Here is a 26,346-nt window from a genome sequence, read left to right as displayed (position 1 = left end):
ATTCTGTCTATATCGGTTCTGAATCTAGGAAGCAGCATGACACTGTGTGGCAAAGGGAAGCATTAGAAATGCAGTTGAGACTTACGCTTTTTGAACATCAATTTAATGTTAAAGCAGAAACGTGCTATACCATCAAATTCGGAAATGCCAAATCAACATCAAGCATTTGCTACGTAGATGCACATTATGTGTGCCAATGCTTTTTTCCCTTCTTTCCCCTTCGCTCTTCCTTCATGTCGAAGAACAGCATCTGTTGCAGCTCAAACATTGACCACGCATGCTGCACAGGGACTCAGGGAAGATACATTACGACCTCAACATACTTCTCCTCCTAGTATATCTGTCTTAGGGCCAGCATAGCCATCCTTGGAACGCACCACATTCTGCAGTACATTTCCATTTTGTTTCCCCTGCAACTACAAAAGGAAACAGCATTGTTGCCAGTTTAGTCATCAGATCACATTTATCCCTGCTGTAGCCTTCCGGATTTCACTGAATTTTAGATCAGCAGGGGTTTGTTCACTCTCTTTTGCACATACACAGAGATTGAAAGTGATGTTGTTGGGCCCAGCTCCAAGTAAACCTGCTTCTTCTCTCATTCTGTTACTTGGAAAAGAAATTAACAAAACCCAAACAAAAAAATAATGCAATGGTTCATAAATATGGCAAATGGCAGCACTAAACAGCGGTCTCTTGCCCATTCTAAGGGAAGAGCCTCACCAGCTAAATCACCATAAAATCAGTTTCTAGGTCACCAAAGAGAAACAGATTTCAGTTTCCAAAGTATGCAAGCTACTGAGGAGTCTTGTTTTTCAAGAAGATTAGACTGTGGGCCCACCACAGTCTAGTGTGGGGTCATTTACCAAGCTCAAAAATCAGGTGGTGAGAGTGACCATGGGCTCAGCAGCATTTAACAATGCCAAGTGTAAGGCACATATGACGTGGCATGACTACAAGTAAAAAAAACACATCTCTCTTCAGTAGCTTCAACAAATCAAGAAGAGGGGAATGAGTGACAATAACTGCAGACACAACTTGCACAAAGGACTGTGACAACTTGTTGCTTCACATACATCATCCTTGTTAAACATACTCACGCACATAAGAGTACCCCTGTGGTGAGCAATGAGGTGTTGATAGTGATATGATATTTTAATAGGACATGTATATGTATGTATACATATACTGCACCATTATACTGAAACCACTGCATTGAAGCTCTGGCTGTACCCTAAACAGAAGTACAAGCTTGTTATAAAAGTCCCTGTCTGCCCTTCTCATACAGGAGGAGGACACAGAGTCACAAGCCTCCTTCAAGTCTTAAAGCTCTGGGACATAGATCAAACTCATAAGACATCCTAGTTTATATACCACTCAGTTCCAGTAGTATATGCCAGCAGCCCCCAAAACTGCAATAAATCATGATGATAAAAATTAAAATTTAATCCAGACTAACTCATTCCTTACACATGAAAGCGCCCAGGAATGCAACCCACACATTCACTGGATAGTTGAAGAAAAAAAGCAAGTGACAACAAAGAACAGAAATTTCTTTGCACCAAGAAATTACATAACTAGCTCCAGCTACTGCTAATTCCCTTTACTCCGTTATTTCCTCTATTTTTCATTTAGCTCTAGTAGCAAGATACATAATAAATTGTTATTAAATAGAAACTTAATTGATCAAATTACAAGTACTTAAAAGTACAGATTAAGCAGTGCATGAAGACCTTACAACAAGCAACCTGGTGCCCTGGATGAAGTACCTGAAGCTTGTGCTCATTCCCTGTGCTCAATCTGCCCTTCAGAAACATAGACTAGAGAGGGAAATTGTGCAATTAATTTTGTAAATTTGACAGCAACTTCAATTTTTTTCCTGCTAGCTTTTTTTCATCTGTAGCAAGGATTTACTCCTTTTTTTAAAGATGGATTGTATTTTAATAGAGCAATTGCCTCAAATACTTCCCACTTCATTCCATATAATATGCCAATAGTACTAAAGAAAGACTGTGTACAGAAATTATTTCAATTATTTTAATCTGTCCTGTGAGAGGAGTCAGCAGATGGAAGAAAGGAGAAGACTGCAGTCATACGGTCAGGTAGTGGCCCACATGATGCAGACATCATTTGAGAGTCAGTGAGCTGCAATACATTTAATGCTGCTGTTCCATCCTACTGCAAGCATGCTCCATGTGGCTGAGAATTGAGAAGATCTCTTGAAATTACCAATGCTGTAGCAGCACATTTTTTTTTTTCATAGTGACTAGCAAACATGAGTCAAATAGCCCAGGCTCTATAAGGTTGTCATTCCATGAAACAAAAAAAGTAACCTGGCTTTATCCTGCCTTCAGAGGAAACAAGAATTCAGAGCAAGGGAAAAACTAGCAAAGAAGGTTGCCAACAGCGTTCTAGAGAAGTTTCTTTCAAAGTAGCAATCCGTTAAACCATCCCAGGCTTTCTCCCAAGGCTCTCAAGCACATCTCGCACAAATGTGTGGCAGCAGGCTTCCCTCTCAGCCACTGTCACCAAGCCAGCTCTACTTCAAGCATCTCGGAACAAACCATGACACAACAGGTTGCTGCAAGTATGTTGTACACAGTCAGTCACTTGAAAAGAGAACTTGAGTGCCTTACACCTTGAGAGCCCCTTTTTAAGAAGGCAGCAGCTATGTATATGCAGAGTTTGATTTGCCATGTGCAGAACTCTTTTACAACACTTCAAGAGGCAGCTGCCAAAAAGCGAATGCCTGTTGGCACAGTGGATGAGTTCCCTTTGAAGCTATCCCATGGGCACAGCCTCTCCAACACAACTTCTGCAGCCTCTCCTGAAGAGGCTGGAAAAACAGAGGCTTTCCCATTGGTGTCAGAAACAGACATTCCCAAAAGTCAGGGCAGAGAGAGGGTATCTGGAAAAAGTACAAAGCAAAGGAGGGGGGGAAACAAGCAGTAGGGGGAAAAAAAAAAAAAAAGGAAAGAAATAGGGGTAAAGGGAAACGAGAAACAAGAAGATGGAGCAAGACAGGAGTGATTTTTTTTATGTTGACAGTATCCATCAGGGAAAACGGAAACAAATACAACTGTCAAAAGAGAACAAAAGCAGTGAAAGAAATATGGAGAGAGCAAAGGCCAAGAATAACAGCTGTACCAGTGTTGTGTTCAGGTTAGTCCTCCCCATCAGTTCCTAAACTTTAGATATAACCATAATTGAGTGGCAAGTAGCCAGCAGTACCTCCGAATGGCCCACATAGCTTTGCTGGGCACAGAAAGGCCACCACTCCGCTGCTCCTCAGGTGATGCCGGGTGGCAGGAGCTCCAGGTGCCTCGGTGAGCAAAGCGATGCTTCCCGTTCTCCCGGCCAGATGGAGGGACCTGCAGCAAGGCAGAGGGAGAAGCCGCAGGCTGTCGGGTAGGTCTCTGGTGGATCCCCCCATTTCTCCTAATTACATATGCACAGAAAAGGGAAAAAAAGAGGGGAAAGGAGAAACAAACTGATTTTAAGAAATTTTATTTTTCACATTTACTTATCAAAAGGTTGAATATTATGAAAACAGCACAGCATGGTATTTAACTACAATAGGTGACATTTTATTTAATCCAAAATAGAGAGTCTTTGCATGCTGGGAGGACACGTTTCTAACTAGATCTAGAGGGAAGTACCCAGCAGCAACATAAGGTGAGTACTCCTGTATCAAGCTGTTCTCTGGACCTGTGGTGAGATGGGAAACACTGAGGCAAAAATATGGCGCCACTCCTAATTTTTTTCTGCAGAACTTAACCGGTATTTTGCCCCACTTAAACAGCAAATAAACTTGTACAGGTCAGAGGAAGTAGCAGGAGGATATGAATTTCAGCAGCATGTAAAAGGCTGTTTTCTGTGCCCCCTAAGGGAGTCAAATGCCGTCATAAAATCCCAAGCACCACAGACAGACAAGTGCACAATACATGCAACCAGAGCAAGTATGAAAATGCACATCTGGACAACAGAGCTTCATTCCTGCAAGCTAAATAACTGCCACATCTGGGCAACTGGTGCCACTGAAGCAAAGAAATAACCTGAAGAATGCGGACCTATGGGAAGGGTAAGATGCAGGGAAGGGGAAGGAGGAGGGCACAGATTTCCCCCCAATTAAGATTTGTGTTACCTTTAGCCAGGCAGTTCCTGGAACACGTCTGGCATATTGTAAATCCAAGCACTGGCAGGCATGCTTGGCTCTCGGTCCCCAGTATACTCCTCCCTGGCTACTTGCCCACCAGTTACACCACTATGAATTACTCATCCAGTTGAAGCAGGAAAAAAATCCTCTGCCAATCCATTGTACCTGCTCTCCTATTGCGATTGCTGCGAGAGGGGCAGAGGGAGGGCAGGCAGGGCCCAGAGTGTGGTCCATGCCCAGTCAACACCTAGAGGAAGGGCTGAAACAGGAGGGAAGCCAGGATGCTCCTGAAAAAGGAGAGTCCCTCATCTCCTCCCTGCATTTGCTGTTCTCACATTGTGTCAGCTCTGCACTCCCCAAACCCTTCTGGGAGCAGATTTAATTCACTACCACAGAAACACTAATGCAGTGATTTTTTTTATAACCTAGATACACTATCCCATGCAGGAGTGTGACAGGCTCCAGAGTCTGTAGGGCAGCATCGCTGAGAACATGAGAAGCAACTGCAGCAGCAAGACCTCCCATTCTCAGTATCAGGAAGGTCTTATGTTCACTCAAGTATCACTAAATGTGCATCAGGCATGGTTTGAGGGAAAAACGGATAAATAAAAGATTCCACCAAATGAGATTTCTGACTTTTAACAGACATACAAAATAGTATAGTTATTTGTGACACTAAGTAGGTGAGGGATACAAACTTCAAAGTATTTTATTTTTCTCCAAGGACAGCAGAGAGCAGCTAATTATTTCAATAATTTCTGAACTGCTGGATATTTTCCCTCTTTTTTCCGTTCTGTAAGAACATAAAGCATCAAACCTGATTTTACTACTAAACATCATATAGCATTTCTACAACCATGCCACCGTGACTGAATAATCAAGCAGATGCTGCAAGTGGAAAGAGTTAAGCTAGAGAAATTTTAAGATGCTTCAGTCAGAACTCCCACAGAAAAGAATAAACATTTGTCTTGCCAGAGTGAATTGAGCATTTTAGAGATCAGTTCTTCACAACTCGTTTATTTACCCAGCAGAAGTCATCAGGCAGCAACAGAGTAACAAAAAAAAAATAACACAAAATAAAACCTCGGTGCCTTCCAAAATTGTCAAATGTGTGCCATTTAATTCAGCGGGGAAAGTCCATCTCCCATGGTGCCATATAAAATAATATATATTTTGTACACACAAGTGGCAACACCTGAAAAAGCACAGCAAGCACTGCAAGTTACTTACGGTTTGAGTCCATTGCAGGAGAGGGAAAAGAAGTCATAAACCAAGCACACACCAAACACAGTGATTCCAGTTTCTTTCACCAGCATTGCACACGTCCCAAGGAATAAACTAAGCAGCAAAAAGAATGGGGAGGCAGTGGGAGGGAAATGTTCCCCAACATAAAGCTGATCCACACTCCTGAAAAATAAATTTGATGTAAATGTTTTAACTTCTGTTGTATTTTCATGTTTACTGCATTCAAATATTGAGACACTTTTCCTCAATTTCTTAAGATCCTGGTAATAAGTGATGTGAAAAATCTACACTGTTAACTGATAAATGAAGAAAGGTTTAGACAGTGGGGAAGAAAGGAAAAGAAAAACACTGAAAGGTACAATAAGGATCTGAGCAGAGGAGGAAAAAAAAAAAAGACAAGTGGACTTGAAATAGTCAGAGGAAGGCAGAGTAAGTATGAAGACAGAAAGGGCAAAAAAACCCCTGCTTGCTGTGATCTAGACCACATATGTTTATTTTAACTTATGTGACAAAATGTACCACGCAAGCAAAAAGTCCTCCATCCCACCCACATTCCCCCAGGTCAATGATGTTTCCTAATCATTAAATAAACCAGGAAGCTGGCCCATATCAGAGGGAAAAGGTAAGAAAGAACCAAAAAAAAAAAAAAAAAAAATCAAGAAATTAGATTCCTGCAGGTTCACTACCAGTTTTACACCTTTGAAACTTTCTCATGAAAGCAGTGTTGCAGATTTATAGCAAACAACCCAAGAGAGACATAAGCAGTTTTTCCATATGAACATGACAACATAGTGATATTCCTAAATGAAATAACTATGCAAGAGGGGCAGAAACCCCATACAAAGAAAGCTATTTCTTATCTATACTTGTGCAGTTAGTTTTAGGACACAGATGAGCGAATGGTGCCAAGATTTCATCTGAAAAGGATGGCTAACAGTCTAGACACAATCCTTAACTCTCCCAGATTAGATATTTTGGAGTTCTTCAGCCACAGCATGCATTTTAAAGGCAGGTCTCTCTGTCCATTCTTCACTCTACATACAATTTGCCTTCCATCAAAAACATTTCTTTATAATGTTTAGCTTTACAAGCCCCTCTCTGGTTACGATCAGCTGTAACACCAACAGAACACAAGATTTTAAATGCTGATTTTTCTTTTTTATGTTTATTTGTTCTTATAAGCACCGCTTATCTGGCACCAGGACCAGAGCACAACAGTGGTAGTGGAAGTACCTCTACCAATAACAACTAAAAACTAACAGCTTTTCCTTTGCCTCCTCCTCCTCACGCTAGAGCATCTCATCACATTATCACAATCAATAGCAAGGATCCATACCTATTATAGGAGAGAAAAGCCAACAGAAAGAGTAGACAGGCTAGGACATCCGCTCTGCCTACTATACCTGTTACCTAAAAGGAAAGGAAGAGAGACACAGGTGTAAAAGTACGTATATAAAAAGGCATACACATTCAGTGACTGTTTCAGTGATCCATGTTAATTGCTACTACTTTAAGTTTTTTATCTTTCACTGTTATCCTCCCTCGATGCCCTGAAACGCTACTCGGTTAGTGCAGGATATGCTCTGTTTTTGTCTACTGCATTCCTCGCTTGGCAAAACAAATGACTAAGCCAACAGTTAAGTAATTCTTTACTTTCTTATTATAATAGTAATAAAGTTGCACAGAATGTATTTTAATTTTGTGTCATTAGGCCCAAATAAGAAACACTTCCAACTCCCAGAGCTGAGATTTGCTAAAGAAAAAGACTAATGAAAGAGCAACTCTTTGGAGAAGGCTCATTATATAGCAGTGGATTAATACTTAATATCTGAATAAACTTTATCACCAAAAACTGAGAATGCTATGTAATTTACTCTTTCTGAATAATCTGAGTTTATGAGAGTTTTTTCTACATAATAATTAACCAAATCTCTGTATAAGAAAGGGAATACTGAAGAAGAACATATAAACGCTCTTTTTACAAACTATTTCACTATTGCATTTCATAAAGATCTAAAAATTGCCCATAAAGCAAATAAAAGGCCCTTTGAAATTTTGCCTCTTTTGAAATTACATAATTAAGCTATATTCAGTGCTCTGGCATTTATTTTAACCTTTTTAAGTTCTGACCCAGACAAAAATAAATTCAAAGAGTGCCTCTTCTAAAACCTCCCTTATAATATAAAGCTGTATTATCAAAAGAAGCCTAGCTGATTAGTTCACATGAGACAGCACAGGGAGTAACTGTAAAGCTCGTGGCTTTTTGTTATTAAGGTAATCTCTCCTCAAAAGTTCTCAGCCGTGGCAGCCGTTTCCCTCGCTCATTTACAAAGGCTCATAAGGAAACTTGTGATGTCAGTGGTATCTCGGCTAACGAGTGCATTTCTTTTTTTTTAATTATGGAGAGCTAGACATTGCACTTCTTTCTTAAAGACGACAAAACTCATTTTAACTACTGAAGTACTTCCTCATGCTAGCCAAGAGACAGCACTTTTAACATGACTACGTGTTTAAATGTTTCCTTATAACAAACAGAAAAATGTCCAATATGAGCTGTTGCTCTGTAGACTTACTATGACGTTTATTAATCTAACTAGTTTTTTTCTGAAGATGATACTTTCAGCTTTTAACTGAAATCAATACAAATTAATCCACGGGTCACATCACTTCTATCTGAAGGATCTCATGCAGAATACACACCAATGCTCCCTTCAATTTTTCTCCCTTAAATTGATGACTATAGGAGATGATTGAAGGCATGTAACAATGTCCCAGCAGGAGAGCAGAGCCTCACCGAGGTCTTTCGTTTCAGAAGACCCTACATTTTTCATCAGCTGAATGACTGTCCACTAATCCCTAACATCACTGCTTAGGACTGTCAATTGGAATTTAGTGCCAGGGTAGAAAGATAGCAAGTATGAATACACTTTTTTCTTAACGACTCCTGCAAATTATTTTAATATAGTATGTTCTCACCTTTGTTCCTCCACCACAAAAATCACATGTACCATATTTGATATGATTCAGAGGTTGCTTTAAAAAAAAATTAAGTATGCATTCATTTTCAGCTTCTATGTCACTGCTGGGTTTTTTTTTTCTGTCACATACTTACAGCCTCGGTGTGAATGGGATGCACAGCAAAGAACAGCGCCGTGACAAAAGCAAGTCGACAGTCCTTGAACACAGCTTTGTCACAAGTGTACATCAGCACGAGAGTCACTAGACAGTGTAAAATTACATTCACTGCGTGGAAATAGAAGGGGTTCATACCAGCCAGCAATATGTTTAACCTGTAAGGAAAACAAAACGAAACTATTACTAGACTGGAGAGGTCTTGTAATAGCGGGACATCTTTCAAATACTCTAAATTATGTTTATTACCTGATTTGCAGTCCTCTAATGTAAATGCTATTAAACTAATTAGTGAAAATTGCTCTGAATTTCTGGTTTATCTGATTAAAGAGAAACCACTTCTCCAGTTTTTAAAATATGCGGTTGAATCTGGCAACCTTCTTGTCAACAAGATGAGAGAGGCTTGTGCCCTCCCAGTGAAGTTTATTGCAGTGAGATGATGTCTGTGCATCCTTAGCAGCAAATAACACCAAATAATAACAGAAGTACAGCACTCATCCTGTTTCCCTGTTGGCACCTTCTGTGGTTGTCTCAGCCACGTGGCAGCTTTACAAGACAAGTAGTTATTTTCTGCTATGGAACAGATACTTTTGCTTTGGAATAGCAAAGACAAGGACTCGGTAAGGGGCTAAAGCATCTGCTTAGCATTACCGGCACATTTATTCCCATTTAACTTTCAAATTACTATCACATACTGAAGGTTAAGCATTTAAATAAATACCTTACTGACATCAGGACTGCACTAAGGAGCTGTTCTAATAATTAGCATTATTTTTATAAGGGCACTGATGTTAAAGATAAGTTAGCTAACATCACCCTAGGCTAAATAAGACAATTAGGGTTCATTATTTGTGTCAACCATAAAAAAAACCAAACGACCATAATAAACTGTTATGACATTTGTTTGACAATGTGTATTAACACATTTTTCTGGTCACTGTTTTTTTACAGTCAGCTTGCTTAACAGCTGCTGACAGGCTTTGCTTTATACGCAGTTGAAGATAATTCTCTTTGGAACTAACCACATCTGTGCATTTGGGTAAATATATATGCATACATATACACATGGTGACTCTGTCTAGGTACGACTCCATATATGAAAAAGGAATTTGGAAATAGTAATGTTAAAGCACACTTTTTTTTTTTTTTTTTAAAAAAAAAAACACAAAAACATAAAAGACACCCAAAGAAAAGAAGACTCAATCTAAATATTTTGCCCATACCTGTAAATATGCTAAAGGGTCAATAATCCTTCCTGTTGTTATTCCAAGTCTCCCATGACATGCATGGTGCAACAGTAAAGCCACTGAGCAGTTGCTACTGTGACAACACCTTAGTTTTTTTGTAAGACAAAGGCGGTGTGGTGTGCCTGCGAGGGCCAGGCAACTTACACTTTTTATAAATTCTCTCTGCATTCCTTTCTCATATGCAACAAGAGTGCTATCTGTCCTGGGCTGCATTTTCCAGGCCAACCTAAGTTTACCAGGCTAGGAGTCTTACTTGCACATTCCTACTCTGTTCCTACTGGGGTGTTTGTAGAGTCAATAGCTGAAACCCACAGAGTTTGGCAAAAGTGAGATTTTAGTATGACTTGACCTTTCCCTTTGAAGCCTGGGTTGATGCAGCTGCATTTTGACAAGACATCAGTCTGTGTGATTCAAAAATACATGAAGAGTTTGGGCTTCTTCTTTTTTCCCCCCCCATTTCTCCTGCAACCTACTTCAGGGCAGCAGCACACACCACTTTCCCTCAATGTGAGGACCAATTACTAAAAACCACAACATCTGACAACATTTTTCAAAAAAATCTTTCATTAGTCCCCGTGGATCATGTCTGATCGCTTCCCATCCTGCAAATCCGGTCTACTAGGAGGAGAGGCAGAACCTTGTAAGGGCTGGATCTTCCTACCCCCATCGGGTCACTATCACAAAGGCGGGGCGTGCACATCACATCCCTTCCTGAGGCACAAATCAAGTCAAAAAGGCTTGTAAACTGTGAATTATCTGATATAAGTTATTGGAAACAGTTATGTAAAAGCATCAGCATCACAGCTTGGCTATTCCCCTGTGCATTGTTTAAAGAAAAAAAAAAACAAAAGCAAAACTAAAAAAAGGCAGAACAAAACACAAATATAACAGCATCACAGTACTCAGGTAAGCCTTCCATTCAACAGCAAACTCTGACTGCAAGCATTCCTTGGCATATGTTTTAAATACCATCTTTGGTGGTCCATGAATGCTAAACGTGAATGTGTGTAGGTGCTATATTCACAGCAGTGTTTTTTGCTGCTCTTTGCTCTCTGTCATAAGAAATTAGGCCACATGGCAATGAAGGAAAAATTCTTTTGCCTTGAAACAATTCCAGCAGAATAATTTTGAAATGTTCGCAGTGGTTGAGTTGATTGTACGTCAAATGAGTGAGCAAATCAGGGGCTCCAAACAGCTCTAATCCAAATCACAAGAACTTTGCAAAGCTCCCCAGCACACTCATCCACCCATGGGGAAAAAAAGGCAGCCTACTAAAGAAGGCCAAATTTCCTCCCGTGTGGAACAACTACAGAGCAAATTCTAGGCAAGGGAGAGGGAAGGGATGGGTAAATCAACAAAAATAACACAGAATCATAGAATAATCAGGTTGGAAGAGACCCACCAGATCATTGAGTCCAACCATTCCTATCAAACACTAAACCATGCCCCTTAGCACCTCGTCCACCCGTGCCTTAAACACCTCCAGGGAAGGGGACTCAACTACCTCCCTGGGCAGCCTCTGCCAGTGCCCTATGACCCTTTCTGTGAAAAAACTTCTCCTAATGTCCAGCCTAAACCTCCCCTGGAGGAGCTTGAGGCCATTTCCTCTTGTCCTGTCCCCTGTCACTTGGAAGAAGAGGCCAGCACCCTCCTCTCTACAACCTTCTTTCAGGTAGTTGGAGAGAGCAATTAAGGTCTCCCCTCAGCCTCCTCTTCTCCAGGCTAAACACCCCCAGCTCTCTCAGCCACTCCTCATAAGGCCTGTTCTCCAGCCCCTTCACCAGCTTTGTTGCTCTTCTCTGGACTCGCTCCAGAGCCTCAACATCCTTCTTGTGGTGAGGGGCCCAGAACTGAACACAGGATTCGAGGTGCGGTCTCACCAGTGCCAAGTACAGAGGGAGAATAACCTCCCTGGACCTGCTGGTCACACCGTTTCTGATACAAGCCAAGATGCCATTGGCCTTCTTGGCCACCTGGGCACACTGCTGGCTCATGTTCAGTCGCTGTCAACCAACACTCCCAGGTCCCTCTCCTCCAAGCAGCTTTCTAGACAGACTTCTCCCAGTCTGTAGCACTGCACGGGGTTGTTGTGCCCCAAGTGCAGGACCCGGCATTTGGCCTTGTTAAACCTCATGCCATTGGTCTCAGCCCAGCGGTCCAGCCTGTTCAGATCCCTTCTTAAACTTTAATACCCACGCAGAGATCCAGTCTTGTCTTTGTTTAATGACAGTAACATTATCGCATAATTGGGTAGTAATTACAGACAGTATACAGCTCAGCCAACAAAAAATGGTACATGAGAGATAGCAAATTCAAAATTAAGTAAGAAGTGTTTTTTCTTCAACACAACTTTTTTATGAACTAAAAAAGTTCTGAGGCAATAACTGTAATCTGGTATGGAAGTGGAGGTTTGTCCTTATGTTTCCATGTCTAAACTGGCTGACAAATTGGGAAAATCTCTTATTTTTTAAGTTATAAGTCCAAAGGACAGCAATGTAACAATCATATCTCATTTGCAGCGTCAGGTGGGCTGGAAGACCTTAGCCACTTCTGCATGAAGTTTGTAACATCTGCCTGAGCTAAAGCACAACTTCTAAAATACATGTTTTAGCCTTGGTAGAGCACATAGCTAGGACAGCAGATGCTTTGGGCTGGCCAGGCTTTTTGATCTGACTGCTTGTCAAATCAGAAACGTGTTGGCAAACAGTATTCTAAAATTTGGGGCTGAATTAAGCAAGTGACCACACTCTTAGGAATGGAGACACTTGAATGAGGAGACAACACTATCTCATACAAGGCAGTCTTTCCTGAGGGGAGACTGCTTCAACACTTCTGCTGGAAAAGCCTCTGGAGGCAAAGAGAAATCTAAGCCTCCTGAGAAGTGGTAAACGGCAGTTCAAATGAAGAAGTCCTCAAAAGGCCCATGTAAAAAAGAGGGGAAGAGCACGTACACCAAGGCACAGCCTCTCAGTACTAGTCAAGATTGACAAATATCTTCTCACAGACCTGATCAGCATCTCCCAAACTGCCACCAAAATAAAAACTCACTACAGAAATCTCAGCATCTGTCACAAAACCCACCAGGGCAGGGACAGCTGAATGAGAACATGTATTCAAGCAAAGACTCTTGTCCCAACACCGTGTTTGTGTCTGATTATTGCAGCATGTGTGATTCAGTATGTCACACCCAAGGCAGAGCACTGCCAAAACTACATGCCCAAGCAGGAGGTATATACCAAAATAAGTTATACGCCCTAGCACAGCAACCCCTTGATTTTGTCAAGGCTAATGGATGTTTCCAAGGAAAAGCAGTATAATTTGCCTTGCCACTGACAGTAGGTTTTCTGTTCCTTTACTGTGCACTCTAGGAAAAAGAATTACATAGCTCTGCTCACAGAAGGAGACTTTCACAGACATCAGCTGTTGAAGGTCCTCAGAATAGAGCTTGTAAAAGAGCTCTTCAGAAGAAAGTAAATCACTCTTGCTCTTAAAAGAATAAGCAACATCTATCAGCATCCCTTGTTAACTGCTTGCCCTTCCTCCTCCCAGCACAGCTGCCTTGTTTGAAGAACGGCATTTGTAGAGCAAGGACTGCACACAATGCTGTCCTCAAGCCATGGGCACTCGCTGCTTCTCTAGATAAGTTGTCAGGCAGGGACACATCTCCTCAGGTAAGCAACTCCCCACGCAGAGGGCCTGGAAATCAAGCGGGATTCAGCGATTTCATCCTTGCAGATGCCCAATCAGAAGGGTCTACGCTGCAAGAGTACAGGCTCACAGACAAAGCTCATACATTTCCAGTTACAGTACATAATCACTACCACCCCTGGGCTCTGATGTAATGGTTTTTATCCACTTGTACACAGGAAGACTCATTCAACCTTTTTTAATACCTCTTATGATTTAATAATATTGTAAACTATAATTGGAGAGTTTCTCTTTTTATAGACTTTATTATTATCCCTGGGCAGCTCTTGTTTAGTTTAATCTGTGTTACTATTTTCAAAAGCCTAACAAAACCTACAACACGTTATGAAATAGAAATGCACAGGATAATAATGGGTTTATAATTTGTTATAGCGAGTAACACTTAATGGAAAATCACAGAGCATCCCACACCTCATAAAATCGCCACAGTTTTTATAGAGGAAGGCTCACATGCAGATTGATATAAATTAGTCTAACACACAAGGATGGGTTAAGTTTCCTGTGATCTTCCCTTCCTTTTGAAATTGTGTGATATAAATGACAAACTTTATGCAAACTAACGCCCTATTTCAGTACACGATGGAATCTCCTTATGAACTCCACAGATGCATCTACTTCATGCCAGGAAAATGAGCACTTGCACTCCAAAAATAGTGCAGCTGCATCAGTGGCAATAATGGTTAAAGCTTTATGTGGAAACAGCTCACAGATTAATGAAAAACCTGTAGCCGTAAAAAGAAAATAACTCCCCTTTGCAGCAGTGTTTGTGCGATGGCCAGAACAAGCAGAGCAGAGTTTTCATCGTGGTGCAACAGCACTTTGTGCTGATAATCTTTTTATAGTACAGTACAATGCCTCAGAATTAAATGGACAATAAGGCTTAAATGGTTTGTTACTTGATTTGCTGTTAACAAGGATGGGTGAGAAGACAGAGGCTGCATCAATTTTTGAGCTATAGCAATTCCCTAACAGCACAACAGTTATCAATTACAAGAGCACTAGTTAAGTGTTAGCATTCAAATAGGTTATTGCTTTCCAGCACGGCTAGGAAAAGAAAACAGAAGCCACAATTAGACTGGAAAGCAGCAGCACCTTGGAAGCGGAAAATATGCCAGGGCAGAAATTTCTAGTGAAATCTTAGAAACTGTGGTTTGATGATCATTCCTGTGTTAATACAAAAGCATCATTCACACAGCTTTAGATTTGTCTCCACAAACAGCCACGCAAAATTTTAAAAAGCCAGTAAACGGCAATATAGAAACTGGCAAACCAAGTATGATTTTACCCAGATTTTGAATAAAAGAGTTTGTCTTCAAAATCATTTTGCAGTTTTGTCTCGGCAAAAGCAATGCACTGAAGGAAACAAACAACCCATGAAACTCTTTAGCAGCCATCAAGCAGTCTTCCCTGGAGCGCAAAGAGAGTTAAGAGACTGGATATGATCAAGAATCAAGCTAAGACAGTTGTTCATCAAGAAGAGAAAACTACACTAACAGAGATCGAGTCTTAAGTCATTTGGCCTAAAGAAGAGAATATTTCAAGCTGAGTAAGAGAAGTTTTCCACCAAATTTAAAGTAAGTCTTGCTATCTTTCAGCTCAAGCTGCAGACCATTTTAATTTGCACAGAAGCAAAACAAAAAAAACAAGTACAGCAAGTGAAAAGACAACAGCTCTTTCTTTCTCTCTTTCCTTTTAAGTCTGAGAGACAACAAATGAGAGAGCCCAGGAAACCAGTCAGAAACAGAGCAAGTAAATGCAGAGATATGCCTTTAGCAAACCAGCAGCAGCCAGAGCACTTTATTTTCATGAACTCTAAAGAGTATTGACAGGGATGCTCCTGTGGGGAAGAAGGTTGGTCCAAAGCTCAGCCTTCTAGGTAAAAGACGATAAAAGAAAATTAAAGGCGACATTAATGCAAGAGGAATGGGATGCTAGATGAGAGAAAATCCCTAGGAATTGCTAGGTGTTAAATAGAGACAAAACGCCACTGAAGGAAGCAGCAAATGTAGGTGTGACTGGATTCATGTCAACCATGTCTTTCAGGAGAGTCTGCCTGGACCTTTTAGTGAACACTTCCCCTCAAAATAAAAGGCTTTTAATTCAAAAGACAGACAAATTTTATTGAGTGTTAAGAACTGAGAAAATGTTGCAACTAGGCAGAAGTCCCAAGGGTTCTGCACACATCTCTTCTCCTAGGCACATCCTCATCCCTGGGCTTGGCTGCAAGCAAAGCACCAGCAGGACCTCCAACCAGGTCTGCACCCTCTGTCCCTGGGCAGGGAGCTTCCCTCCCACACTTCCCAGGTATCCTGGCTTCCTTTCCAGGGAGTGAAAGGCACTCTGCTGATCACCCTAGACGAACACAGCCCAAACCTACAATCAAAACCAGCAGACACCTGCTGGCAAAATTACATTCCGGGTAGGGAGGACTTCTATGCAAGTGGAACTGTGAAAAAAAAAAAAACAACCACACTTTGAGGCAGACATCCTCTCCCAGACCTGAAATGGCAGCAAGGCACTCTCCTCCGGGTCAGAGGAAAAGCTTACAGGCATCCGTATATTCCAACTTTAATACAACTGATCTAAAAAAAACCAACTGCCTCTCTTCACAATCTCTGCCTCACCCAGTGTGGCTACACCAGTATTACATCAATTCTATGGCAGGTATCACAGGATCAGTATGGAGAGTGATTGCTATATAGCCAGGGTAGAAATATTAGACTAAGTTGTACAGGAGAAATACTGACACGATCTTAAACACTGTGATATTGCCCTAACATAGATGTAGAGAGTGAAGAAAATACTTGTGCACTGTGTATTTAACCTGACGCATTATAGCTCCACTATATTACCCTGTGTTGTCAAACTGTAGTATAGCACTAAATCAAGAACAAATAAAAGCTAAGGTCTTTTTTTCTTCCCCAGGTTGTTTTGGTTTTCTTAAGCTCCCTGCCCTTGAAACTGATGCCACTGATACAGCTGAAAAAACAGAAGGATCAGCTGTAAGCAACTAGATAGATCAGAAGGTTGGCAGTGAACTATTGAATTAATTCTCTCTTTAGCTATGTATTTACATCTAATCCAAGCTCACAGTCACGTCAGGCTTTGATCCAAAGCCACTGGTAGTCTTGCATCAGGCTCCCGATGACTGAATACTAAATCACTGGTGAAGGGTCCCATCGACTTGCTAGATATAGATGTACCATCTACACCATCACCCGCTACCAGCCTCGGTGGGCAGAGCTGGTGGGTCGTCCGTTCAGCAGTCAGCAGCTGAGCACAATCCAGATTTTTTAATTTTTTCCCTCCATTTTTGCCAGCCAGAGTACTAGTAGGATGATTCTGTGCACAAACTGTGTATTTATGTCTTTTCTAGTGGGAGAAATGCATTCCCCTGGAGTGCCCCTTCCAGCAGCAGCAGCTGGAAAGGGCACTCTTACACCATTCCTACAGAGCCAAGCGCATTCACAGTGAACATTGACTTTTATCTCCTTCAAGGAAGACCAGGTATGTCCCGCACTGCTCTGCCCGGTGTCATCCTCTTCAGTCTCTGCTATGGCTACACGGCCTAAATCTGCCACTACCTTTTCCTTTTCTCTGAGCCTTTTGTCTCTGGTAAGCTGTTACCCAAGGCATTACCCTCAAGCATCTGCCTTGGCAGTGACCTCCATCCTGCTGCCAAAGAGGCTGAATGGGCAGAGCCTTCACTCCTCCTAAGCCTCTGTTCCACCACTCACAAAACCAGGAGGCTGATCTGAGCTGATTAACAGTCTTCAAACCTTGACATAAGAGTTTTTCAAAAGGCTTCATTCTCACAATCTTGTACCGCTGCACATCTTCAAGCTCTCTGCTGTGTTGCTTACTACAACAAAACTCCATCACCTGTTTGTTTCTCGGCTGAAAATCTAACTAAGTGGGGATTTGATAGACAAGAAGAAAAAGAGGGAGAGAAATGGCACCAATGACTGCACCTTCTGCTTCAACAGTTGAGAAATATTTTTGCAAAACCACTGCAACCACGGAATAACTGAAGTGCTGCTGAGGGAATAAATGATTCGTCAAACTTCTGTTAGTGGAGACAAGGTGTAAGACAGAAAGCACCCAGTTTAAATATAAAACCCTGAGTGAATTACAGAACTGGCAGGGTTTTTTTGGGTTTTTTTTCTCTTCCACCCTTAATCATAACATTTTATAAAGAAGACACCAAGAAATAGTATATTCTGAGTCCAAAAGGCAACCTTCTTTAGGAAGAAGCGTACTGAATCACTTCTTGGAGAAGAAAATAGCTGCAAGCAAACATTTCTGAGTAACAGCACTGGAGAAGAGAGCAAGGACTAAGATCTTCCTTAGGACTGAGCTAAACCATTGCCTACCATCTTCGCTCCTGTGGAGATGAAGGGCCATGCTAGACCTGTCACCTGACAGTTACCCATGTACAATAGGAATGTTTCTGAACTGACCAGTTTAAACAATCCTTTATTGAAGTCAGGAGAAAAGCCAAGAAAAGTTCAAAGACGCAAAGCAAACATTATTTGATTCAACAGCCCATGCGCAGGCTTTTTTCCCCTCCTTCTAATGTTAACCCACACAAAAGAACACAGCAGTTCTGTGAGTAGTTCCTGTTTTGCTTAATGGTTCCAGTAAGGAAAGCCACTCTTATTTTCTTCTGATCATTCACAGTGACAAGATCCAGTGTGAACAATATCAAATATTGAGCTCTTTTCGCTGTTTGCCTCTACTGCATTAATCTACTGGAATGAGGACTGCTGTTTAAGATTTCCAATATGTGAGGGACACAAAACTACTGTTACAAAATTTCAGCAATGCCTGCTTCAGATTTTTCTGACAGATGGTTGGTAAATTATTTTAATTGATACCAGTTCAAGAATAAACAGAATACGTAGCATATATGTAAGACATGTCCAGCCTAATGGAAAGTCCATAGGGCATCCTGAGTCTTTTCTCTTACTTTCAGAGAAATGAAGGATGGAAAGGAGACTGAGAAAAAGTTTCTGTAGATTGATGGATCTGTAGCTAGAAATTTCAGCCTACCCTTCACATCTGTTCTATACGTGCAGTTTGGAGACCTCCCAGATTTTCAGTCTCAGTACAGCAAGACCCAAAACAAGCCTTTCCAGATGAAAGATTCATGCAATGGAAGCAGAGCCACTCAGTAGGTAGATATAAAGAATCATGTCACTATTAAAATACCTTGGATTTAACCAAATTAGCAGCAAATTAAACATACAAATTAAGAAAAAAATAGAGACCAGAATACGCCCCCCTTCCTCAGCAAGACCCTGCAAAGCACACAACACACAGTTTCCTCAGGTATCTTAAGTGGATGCACTAAATTCTAACAAAATATTAACAGACAACATTCATTTCCCTTTTGTTAAAAGTCCATTTCTGTCAAGCGTTTTACAGCCAGCAGGGTAAATCCTTTTTCCTTCTGCAGGCGGACAGAGCACAACAAGCAACCTCCTTCCGGGCAAGGCAGGTGTTGGACAGCTCAGGCAGGCAAAGCTCAGCTCAACCACAGGCTCGGTGCTGCTTAGCAAAGAGCTCCCTGAAGCCTCTTTGGAAACATGGGGTTTGGAGGATCCACCCCACCCAGATCCTAACACCTTCCCCTGACAGCCGACCAATAGAAATGTAATGGGAAGAATGTGGAAGTTGGAGGGTTGGAAGGGTATTTGGGACATGGCAGGAATAATCTTCTTTATAGGCAGAGAAGATAAATTATTCCTTCCCTCTTCCAAAGGCAATGCCAAGTGGTGAACAAATGACTCTGCCTTTGACCCTATGTTTTAGCTGCAGGGTTATTTATAAGCACCTAAGGATGAAACCTTGCTCACAAAATTAGTCTCACTAATTTCCAAAAAGGACTAGTCGGAGACAGCACTTTTACATACACACACATACCTTTTCAACAGCAAAAGCAAAACCAGTTCAGAGTTAAGACACATAAATGGGAACTAAAGCACTTGGTTTCCATTCCGTTATTAAAGTTTAAGATTCTTTTGCTAATTAGCATAACGTAACCTCAACAGCGCAATCTGATCTGGGAGGCCAGGTCCAGCACCAATAATGTATGCAACGCGGTCAGTGGTGAAACAGGCAGGTTCACTCACCTCTCAAATTACCCTCGGATGTATTGCTGGAGGAATGGGTTAATCAGATGACTCCCCAGTTTGGTTGGACATGGGACAGAGAAGGCACTCTGCATGCACAAAGCTGGCTCTGCCCGTGGCTGCCTACGTTCCCTTCGCTCTCTACAGAAACCTGCCGAGAGCCCCTTCAAGAAGAAGGTACAAAGCCTGTCCTAAACAATCCAGCTTACAAGGGTCTGTGCTGTTCACAGTCTTGCTTTATCAGGGACATTCCACCCTGTGCTCACACAGTCCTTCTTCCACAGAGAGCCGATACCGACTGCTCCCAGCTCCAAGCCCACCCTTACCACTGAAAGGCAGCAGCTGCTCCATGGGGGAGCCGAAAGGATGCTACATTCCCCAAAACTGCTCTTGCCTCACAGAAACACGTAGTTTTCACATAGTTCATGGCATATAATTTATAAATTATGCATTATAATGAACAGTTACTCAATTAGCGGAGTCATGAGCTTCCAGCAACACCTCCTCCTGGTGAATTACCAGTAGCTACACAGCATCTCCCTTACACCTGCCATAGGTTTGTACGGAGCATCAACCGATCACCTGCAAACAGGACCCTAGCACTAAACACCCAGCCACGCTGGGTCTCCAGCACAGTTCCCTGCAAACACCCGTATCATTTTTAAGCACTGTAACATTCACCATCATTTATGCTTCATCAGTAGAGAAAGAGAGCGAGCTAACGGAAAGGATGGCAAGCTGTAAGAGCTGTAACTAAGCTGACGTGCTACAAAGTATGAGAGACAGAGAGACAGAGACGCGTCTGTCCAGGTTTTTCTCCTAGGATTCACGATGGTGACTGTCAGCTACCTTGCCGCTACCCAACTTCTCTTTATTCCCATAAAAGCAAAACTCCTCTTCAACAACTCTTACCGGGCGCCCAGGGAACACATGAAGCAGAGGAGGCTGGCGGGACACTCCGTGGCGGACACCCGGGGTTTTATAGCTGCAAGAAAGGTCGCGGTACCCCTGCTGCAGCCCCCTCGGCTCAGTGTTAAAGCAGAAAGGCAGGGAAGGCGATGGGGAAGTTCCCTGCACGGTCATGCAAAGCCAGGCTGAATGGGACCTCGGGAACCCTGATCTAGTGGGATGATCCTACCCATGGCAGGGGGTTGGGAGTAGATGATCTTTGAGATCCCTTCCAACCCTAACTATTCTACGATTCCATGACTCAATCGCAGGGGATAAAACAGAGGGATGAGCGAGCGGAGGAACTCATGGGGAATTCGATTCGAACCCCTTTCACGGTCTAAAGCGCTTTCCGAAAGGCTGGGTTTCGGAAATAAAGAGGAGCCACCTGTTCCCAGCCCGCCGGGAGGGCAGCATCCTCAGCATCCCTGCTCCCGGGGAGCCCCCAGCGGCTCGGGAAGCCGAGCCCCCCGCGCCCCGTCCCGCACAGCTTCGGGCTGGGATGCTGAATCACGAAGCCGGCGGGACGGGGACGGGAGGGGGGAAGAGAAGGGAGAACTTACTTGAAGGTGAGGACGCAGAGGGGCCGGTAGGACTTGTGGCTGGTGCTCTCGTCCATCCTCTTGCCCCAGAAGTCGTTGGCGAAGGCGGCGGCCACGGGGGCGCCCGCCCGCACGTCGGGGTTGTTGACGATGGCCCAGACGTCGTCGTGCACGAACTCCCCGCGCAGGGAGTTGCCGTAGCAGAGGGCGCAGAGCCCCGCCAGGGCGGCGGCGGCGGCGGGCGGGGGGCGGCGGGGCGGCGCGGCTCGGTCCCCGCCGCGGGACCCCGGCGCCGTCACCATCGCGGGGGGACGAGCCGCGCTGCCTGCCCCGCCGGCGGCTCCGCGGCGGCACCGGGAGCGGCGGCGGCGGGAGGTGGAGGAGGAGGAGGAGGCGGCGGCGGAGCCCGCATGGTGCGCGGCGGGCAGCGGGACCGCCGGCCGCCAGCGCTCTGCCGAGCCGCAGCCCGCCCGGCTGCAAATAAACAGCGGCCGCCTCCCCGCGCCATCCCTCCTCCTCTCTCTCCTCCTCCTCCTCCTCCTCCTCCCCCTCCTCCGGCCCGCACGCATGCTCCTTGCGCGGCGCTGCCCGCGCCAGGCTGCCTGCTTCTCATGGAGTCGTCGGATGGTTTGGGTTGTAAGGGAACTTAAAGATCATCCAATTCCAACCCCCCTGCCACGGGCAGGGACACCTCCCGCCACATCAGGCTGCCCAAGGCCCCATCCAGCCTGGCCTTGAACACCTCCAGGGATGGGGCAGCCACAGCTTCCCTGGGCAACCTGTGCCAGTGCCTCACCACCCTCACGGTGAAGAAATTTCTGCTTATGTCTAGTCTAAAACTGCCCCTCTCCAGTTTATCACCATTGCCCCTCGTCCTATCACTACAAGCCTTTGTGAACAGTCCCTCCCCAGCTGTCTTGTAGCCTCTTCTCAGGTACTGGAAAGCCACTATAAGATCTCCTCAGAGCTTTCTCCAGGCTCAACGACCCCAACTCTCTCAGCTTGTCCTCCTAGCAGAGGTGCTCCAGCCCTCTCATCATCTTTGTAGCCCTCCTCTGGACCCGTTCCAACAGCTCCATAGCTTTGTTATATTGAGGATTCCAAAACTGGACACAATACTCCAGAGGTCTCATAAGAGGAATAGAAGGGAAAATCGCCTCCCTCAACCTGCTGGCCACACTTCTTTTGATGCAGCCCAGGATATGGTTTTCTCTCATAGGTCCTGGTCACGCCAGGACCAGCTTTCCAGGGCTACAGAGATGATCAGAGGAATGGAGAGGGCTACGAAGAAGATCAGAGGGCTGAAGCACCTCCGCTAGGAGGACAGGCTGAGAGAGTTGGGGTTGTTCAGCCTGGAGAAGAGAAAGTTCCGAGGAGATCATGTAAGCAACCTTCCAGTGCCCAAAGGGGCTACAAGACAGCTGGGGAGGGACTGTTTACAAGGGCATGGAGTGACAGGACAAGAGGGAATGGCTTTAAATTGGAAGGGGAGAGATTTAGACTAGGCTTAAGGAAGAAATTCTTCACCATGACAGTGGTGAGGCACTGGCACGGGTTGCCTGGGGAAGCTGTGGCTGCTCCATCCCTGAAGTGTTCAAGGCCAGGTTGGATGGGGTCTTGAGCAGCCTGGTCCAGTGGGATGTGTCCCTGCCCATGACAGGGGGGTTGGAACTACGTGATCTTTTAGGTCCCTTCCAACCCAAACCATTCTATGAATCCATTATTCCTGTGGGCCATGCTCACCTGGGGAGTAGGAGCATCCCAGACAGCTCCAGGCTGCTCTGCAGCATCAGTGCTGATCCACACCATCCATGCTGCAGCATCAGTGCTGGGCCACACCATCCATGCTGCAGCATCAGTGCTGATCCACACCATCCATGCTGCAGCATAGTCTGTGCCAAGTAGACCCCACAGTGTCCTGCTGGTGGGGAAAGTGTTTCAGTGCCACAGAACTTGTTTTCTCCACTCTGGTTCATCAGTTGTCTCCCTTCCAAGATCACCTGAGAGCTGCCTTCTCCAAATAATTATTCTGATCACTGCAGTGTGTCCATCCCCTCCCACACACGACCTTACTTGTGTTAGTGACAACTCCCAATAACTTTCACGTAAGGCAAGACCATGCTCAGATCACCTGCCCAGCCATGTGTAAAAGGTATGTGGCCACAGCTCTTTCAGAAAACAGAAAAACACTCTGTTCATGCTTTTTACCATTTAAATAAAACCTTCATTTTATAACCAAACAAAGAAATAACACCATTTAGCAAAGAAGCTTGGATTCAGTTAGGTGAATGAACATACTGGACATACTCTGAATTTGTTCCTGAAAAAAAGATATGCTGAGCGCAGTTTATCGCCAGCCCGAGCAGTTCTAAGCTGCTTTGTGTATCTGTGCCTGCCTGCGTGTGGGAAAAAGAGGGAAGCGGAAACCATGAAGAGTTCATGCAGAATGTGCAGGGCAAGCCCTCTCCAGGAATGTTTTTTTCTCCCAGCATATTTGGCGCTTTGAGTGATCTAGTATTTTCCAAGAGCAATAGAGCAGGCTTTTCAGATGCAGTTTTGTCATAACTAAAAATAACCATTAACTCTGACTAGGACAGTGTGTTTATATCCGGGACAGAAGGAAACTCCACCAGAAGCAGGGTGTCACCCAAACTTGCCCTTTAAGTGGCTGATGACATTTTGCCAATGGCTCCTCAGAGCTTTCCCCAGCACGAGAGACCATTCGTTGTGGTCTGTTCGTATTCATTTCCACTGAAGTTTCAAAGCTGGAACACATAATGCTAGACTTCAACATCTCTGCATGGGCACTGAAAGAGCCTGGTATACAGAGGCACTGAAGTACCAAAGCCTACAAGTGCTCAGCAGCTCTGGAAACAAAGTCACTACTGAAAACAAGCCTAAAAGATAGAACTAGGACTTTTTGTTGACGTAAATTAAAATACTGACAGTTAGTTGGAGGGAATGTGAAGGGAAGGGTGGATGTTGATGAAAGCAAAACCAACATGAATAAGATATAAAGGCTGAAATTGCCTTACAGTAGACTCCAGGTAATATTGGGAATTCTAAATTACTCTACCAAATAAAATCTACTATCCTCTGTAGTTCTGAAACAGGCAGCTGACGATCTAACTGTTCTCTAGGGCAGACGTACCCACATGGGTGAGCTAGGCAGCCAAAGAGAGGTCAGCAGCACTGCTGATGTGACCCCAAATAAAGCAAGGCACCCAACAGCCCAGCTGGGCCATGGCAGGATGTCCTTTCCAACAAGACCCTCATACCTCATCTCCAATGTGGACCAGGATCTGCACAGCCTTTCTCACTCATGTCTTTCAGCCTTCTGTCCTTCTCCTTCATCATAGGTTGGGGGCGGCCCATCAATAGCCCACTCCTGCCACAAAACAGGACCCACAGCTGCCACCAGGCAACCTGATGTTGGGACAGGTCTCTTAACTGGTTATTCAAAACTGTGGTACATGTCCCTGTTGTGTCACAAGTCCTGCTGTCCACCCTTGAGCTTAACTAGTTCATCACATAGTACTCAAACAAATGCAGAGTTCTAAAATGGTAAATTATGAAGAGGTGATGAAATACCAGTCTCTAACCAAGGAATTTGCTGTCAATATCTTGTGACTGTGACATACGCAGCCATGTAACAATGCATAGTACAGCAGATGTACTCTACAGCATAAATAACATTGCTTCCTGTACAGATCTATGATCTCCCATTCGCTTTCATAACCCACTGTGCTTGACAACACCAGAAACCACAGAAACAGACAGCAGTTCTGACCCATTCAGAATTCTTTTTGCTCTCGCTCTCCTTGGGAGGGCACCAACACTGGCATTGGCTTTCATCTGGCAGAGAAACCTAGTGTTTGCAATGCAGAAAAACCCCTATTTATTTTTCCATCAGTTTTCATATGTCTTTATCAAAATGATATGCACAAAGTGTAGTTAACACTGATTTCTCAAGTTTCTTTTGTGATAAGAAAATCTATTCTCACTTATCCGAGATAAACCAGATCTTTCCTTTCCTTCCTTAAGCAAACAGCTAAAACAGACAAAGCAATTCTTCAGTCAGCCACAGAGGAAGACCTCTTGTTCTTCATGCCAAGACCTGTTGAAATACAGAAATACAGTCTTCTCCTTTTGATCCACAAAGGGAAACACTACCTCATCATGCAGCAGTCACCACCACAGACTGAATTCAAGATATTGTCTAATGCCAGAAGTCCTGACCACCTATAAAGAAACTAACAGCAAAAATACAGAATTCAGAAAGCAGGAGAACCCAGCTTGAACATACACCACTCTTTGTTGGGTCTGAAGTCTGTACATATATATGCAGGCATATGCATAGAGGGAAAGGAAAGAGAGAGAGAAAGAAGAGAATCCAGTGAGGGGATGGTTTGCTCCGAAGCTGCTTTGCCACATCCGTAAGTATTGTCCCTAATTCTAGTAAGAATTATTTCCTCCTCCTGCAAGCCTTGGTTCTTTCTCTACCTAAAGTAGCCATGTCAGCGCTTCTGAAATGTAAAGCCAAATTGCTTCTCAGAAGAGCCTAGTTGAGTTTTGGAATTGTGTGTAGTTGAAGCACTCCAGCTATTTGACTACCTATTTGTATTTGAATCACAAGTTTCATGCCAGCTATATAAAAAGATTAACAAATGGCTGTTAAAAATACAGACCTTGAAACTAATTATGTGCGATGCTCAAAAAAACCCCCACCTTGCTGTGCTAATTGAGCAGAGCTCATTACTTCTGAAGTTGGAAAGTTTAGCCTCCACTCAGAGTAAAACATACGGCAGGGTATACAAGGCAGTAGACACATTTGAACAGTTATACTTCAAAGCGTTGAGCACTGATTGATCTCTTATTATCTGAACATGGCAACTGCTCAAAGGCAGAGAGAAACTGCAAAAGTTTTGCGTTTCAGGCTTAAATGCGGAGTTCTGAGAAGTCTGGCTTTGTATTTGCTGATTAAAGTGTAAGAATGTGGTAAATACAATTTAAAAGTTAAATTACCATATGGTCGTAGCTAGAGGTAAATTTCAAAGTAGCACATGTAAATAGTTTCTTGCTGTCTGAACAAATAATTTTACATTTAAACTAAGTCTTTTGGTAACTGGTACAATTGCTTTCTACTTGTAATCAGTTACTGAGTGGTTTTGCTGTTTTGCAATTTATTTTAGTAGCCCCAGGACGAAACTCTGTATCTACCATGCATAGGGTCTTCA

General features: G+C 43.5%; 1 protein-coding gene across 1 annotated transcript in view; it reads right to left on the bottom strand.

Moving 5' to 3' along the window:
- TMTC1 (transmembrane O-mannosyltransferase targeting cadherins 1) overlaps nt 1-21,426 on the bottom strand; it is a 145,715-nt gene extending 124,289 nt beyond the window's left edge. The window contains exons 1-5 of the mRNA XM_069860396.1: nt 21,131-21,426; nt 8,511-8,688; nt 6,735-6,808; nt 5,384-5,560; nt 3,229-3,435 (exon numbers count right to left, since the gene is read on the bottom strand). Of these exons, the coding sequence (XP_069716497.1) occupies nt 3,229-3,435; nt 5,384-5,560; nt 6,735-6,808; nt 8,511-8,688; nt 21,131-21,411 (917 nt within the window). The 5' untranslated portion in view covers nt 21,412-21,426. The remainder of the gene's footprint in view (nt 1-3,228; nt 3,436-5,383; nt 5,561-6,734; nt 6,809-8,510; nt 8,689-21,130) is intronic.
- Between the last annotated feature and the right edge of the window lie 4,920 nt (nt 21,427-26,346).

Source organism: Phaenicophaeus curvirostris, chromosome 1, assembly GCF_032191515.1.
Source record: "Phaenicophaeus curvirostris isolate KB17595 chromosome 1, BPBGC_Pcur_1.0, whole genome shotgun sequence".
In the NCBI taxonomy this organism is placed as follows: Eukaryota; Metazoa; Chordata; class Aves; order Cuculiformes; family Cuculidae; genus Phaenicophaeus; species Phaenicophaeus curvirostris.
This window is presented reverse-complemented; position numbering and strand designations above follow the sequence as displayed.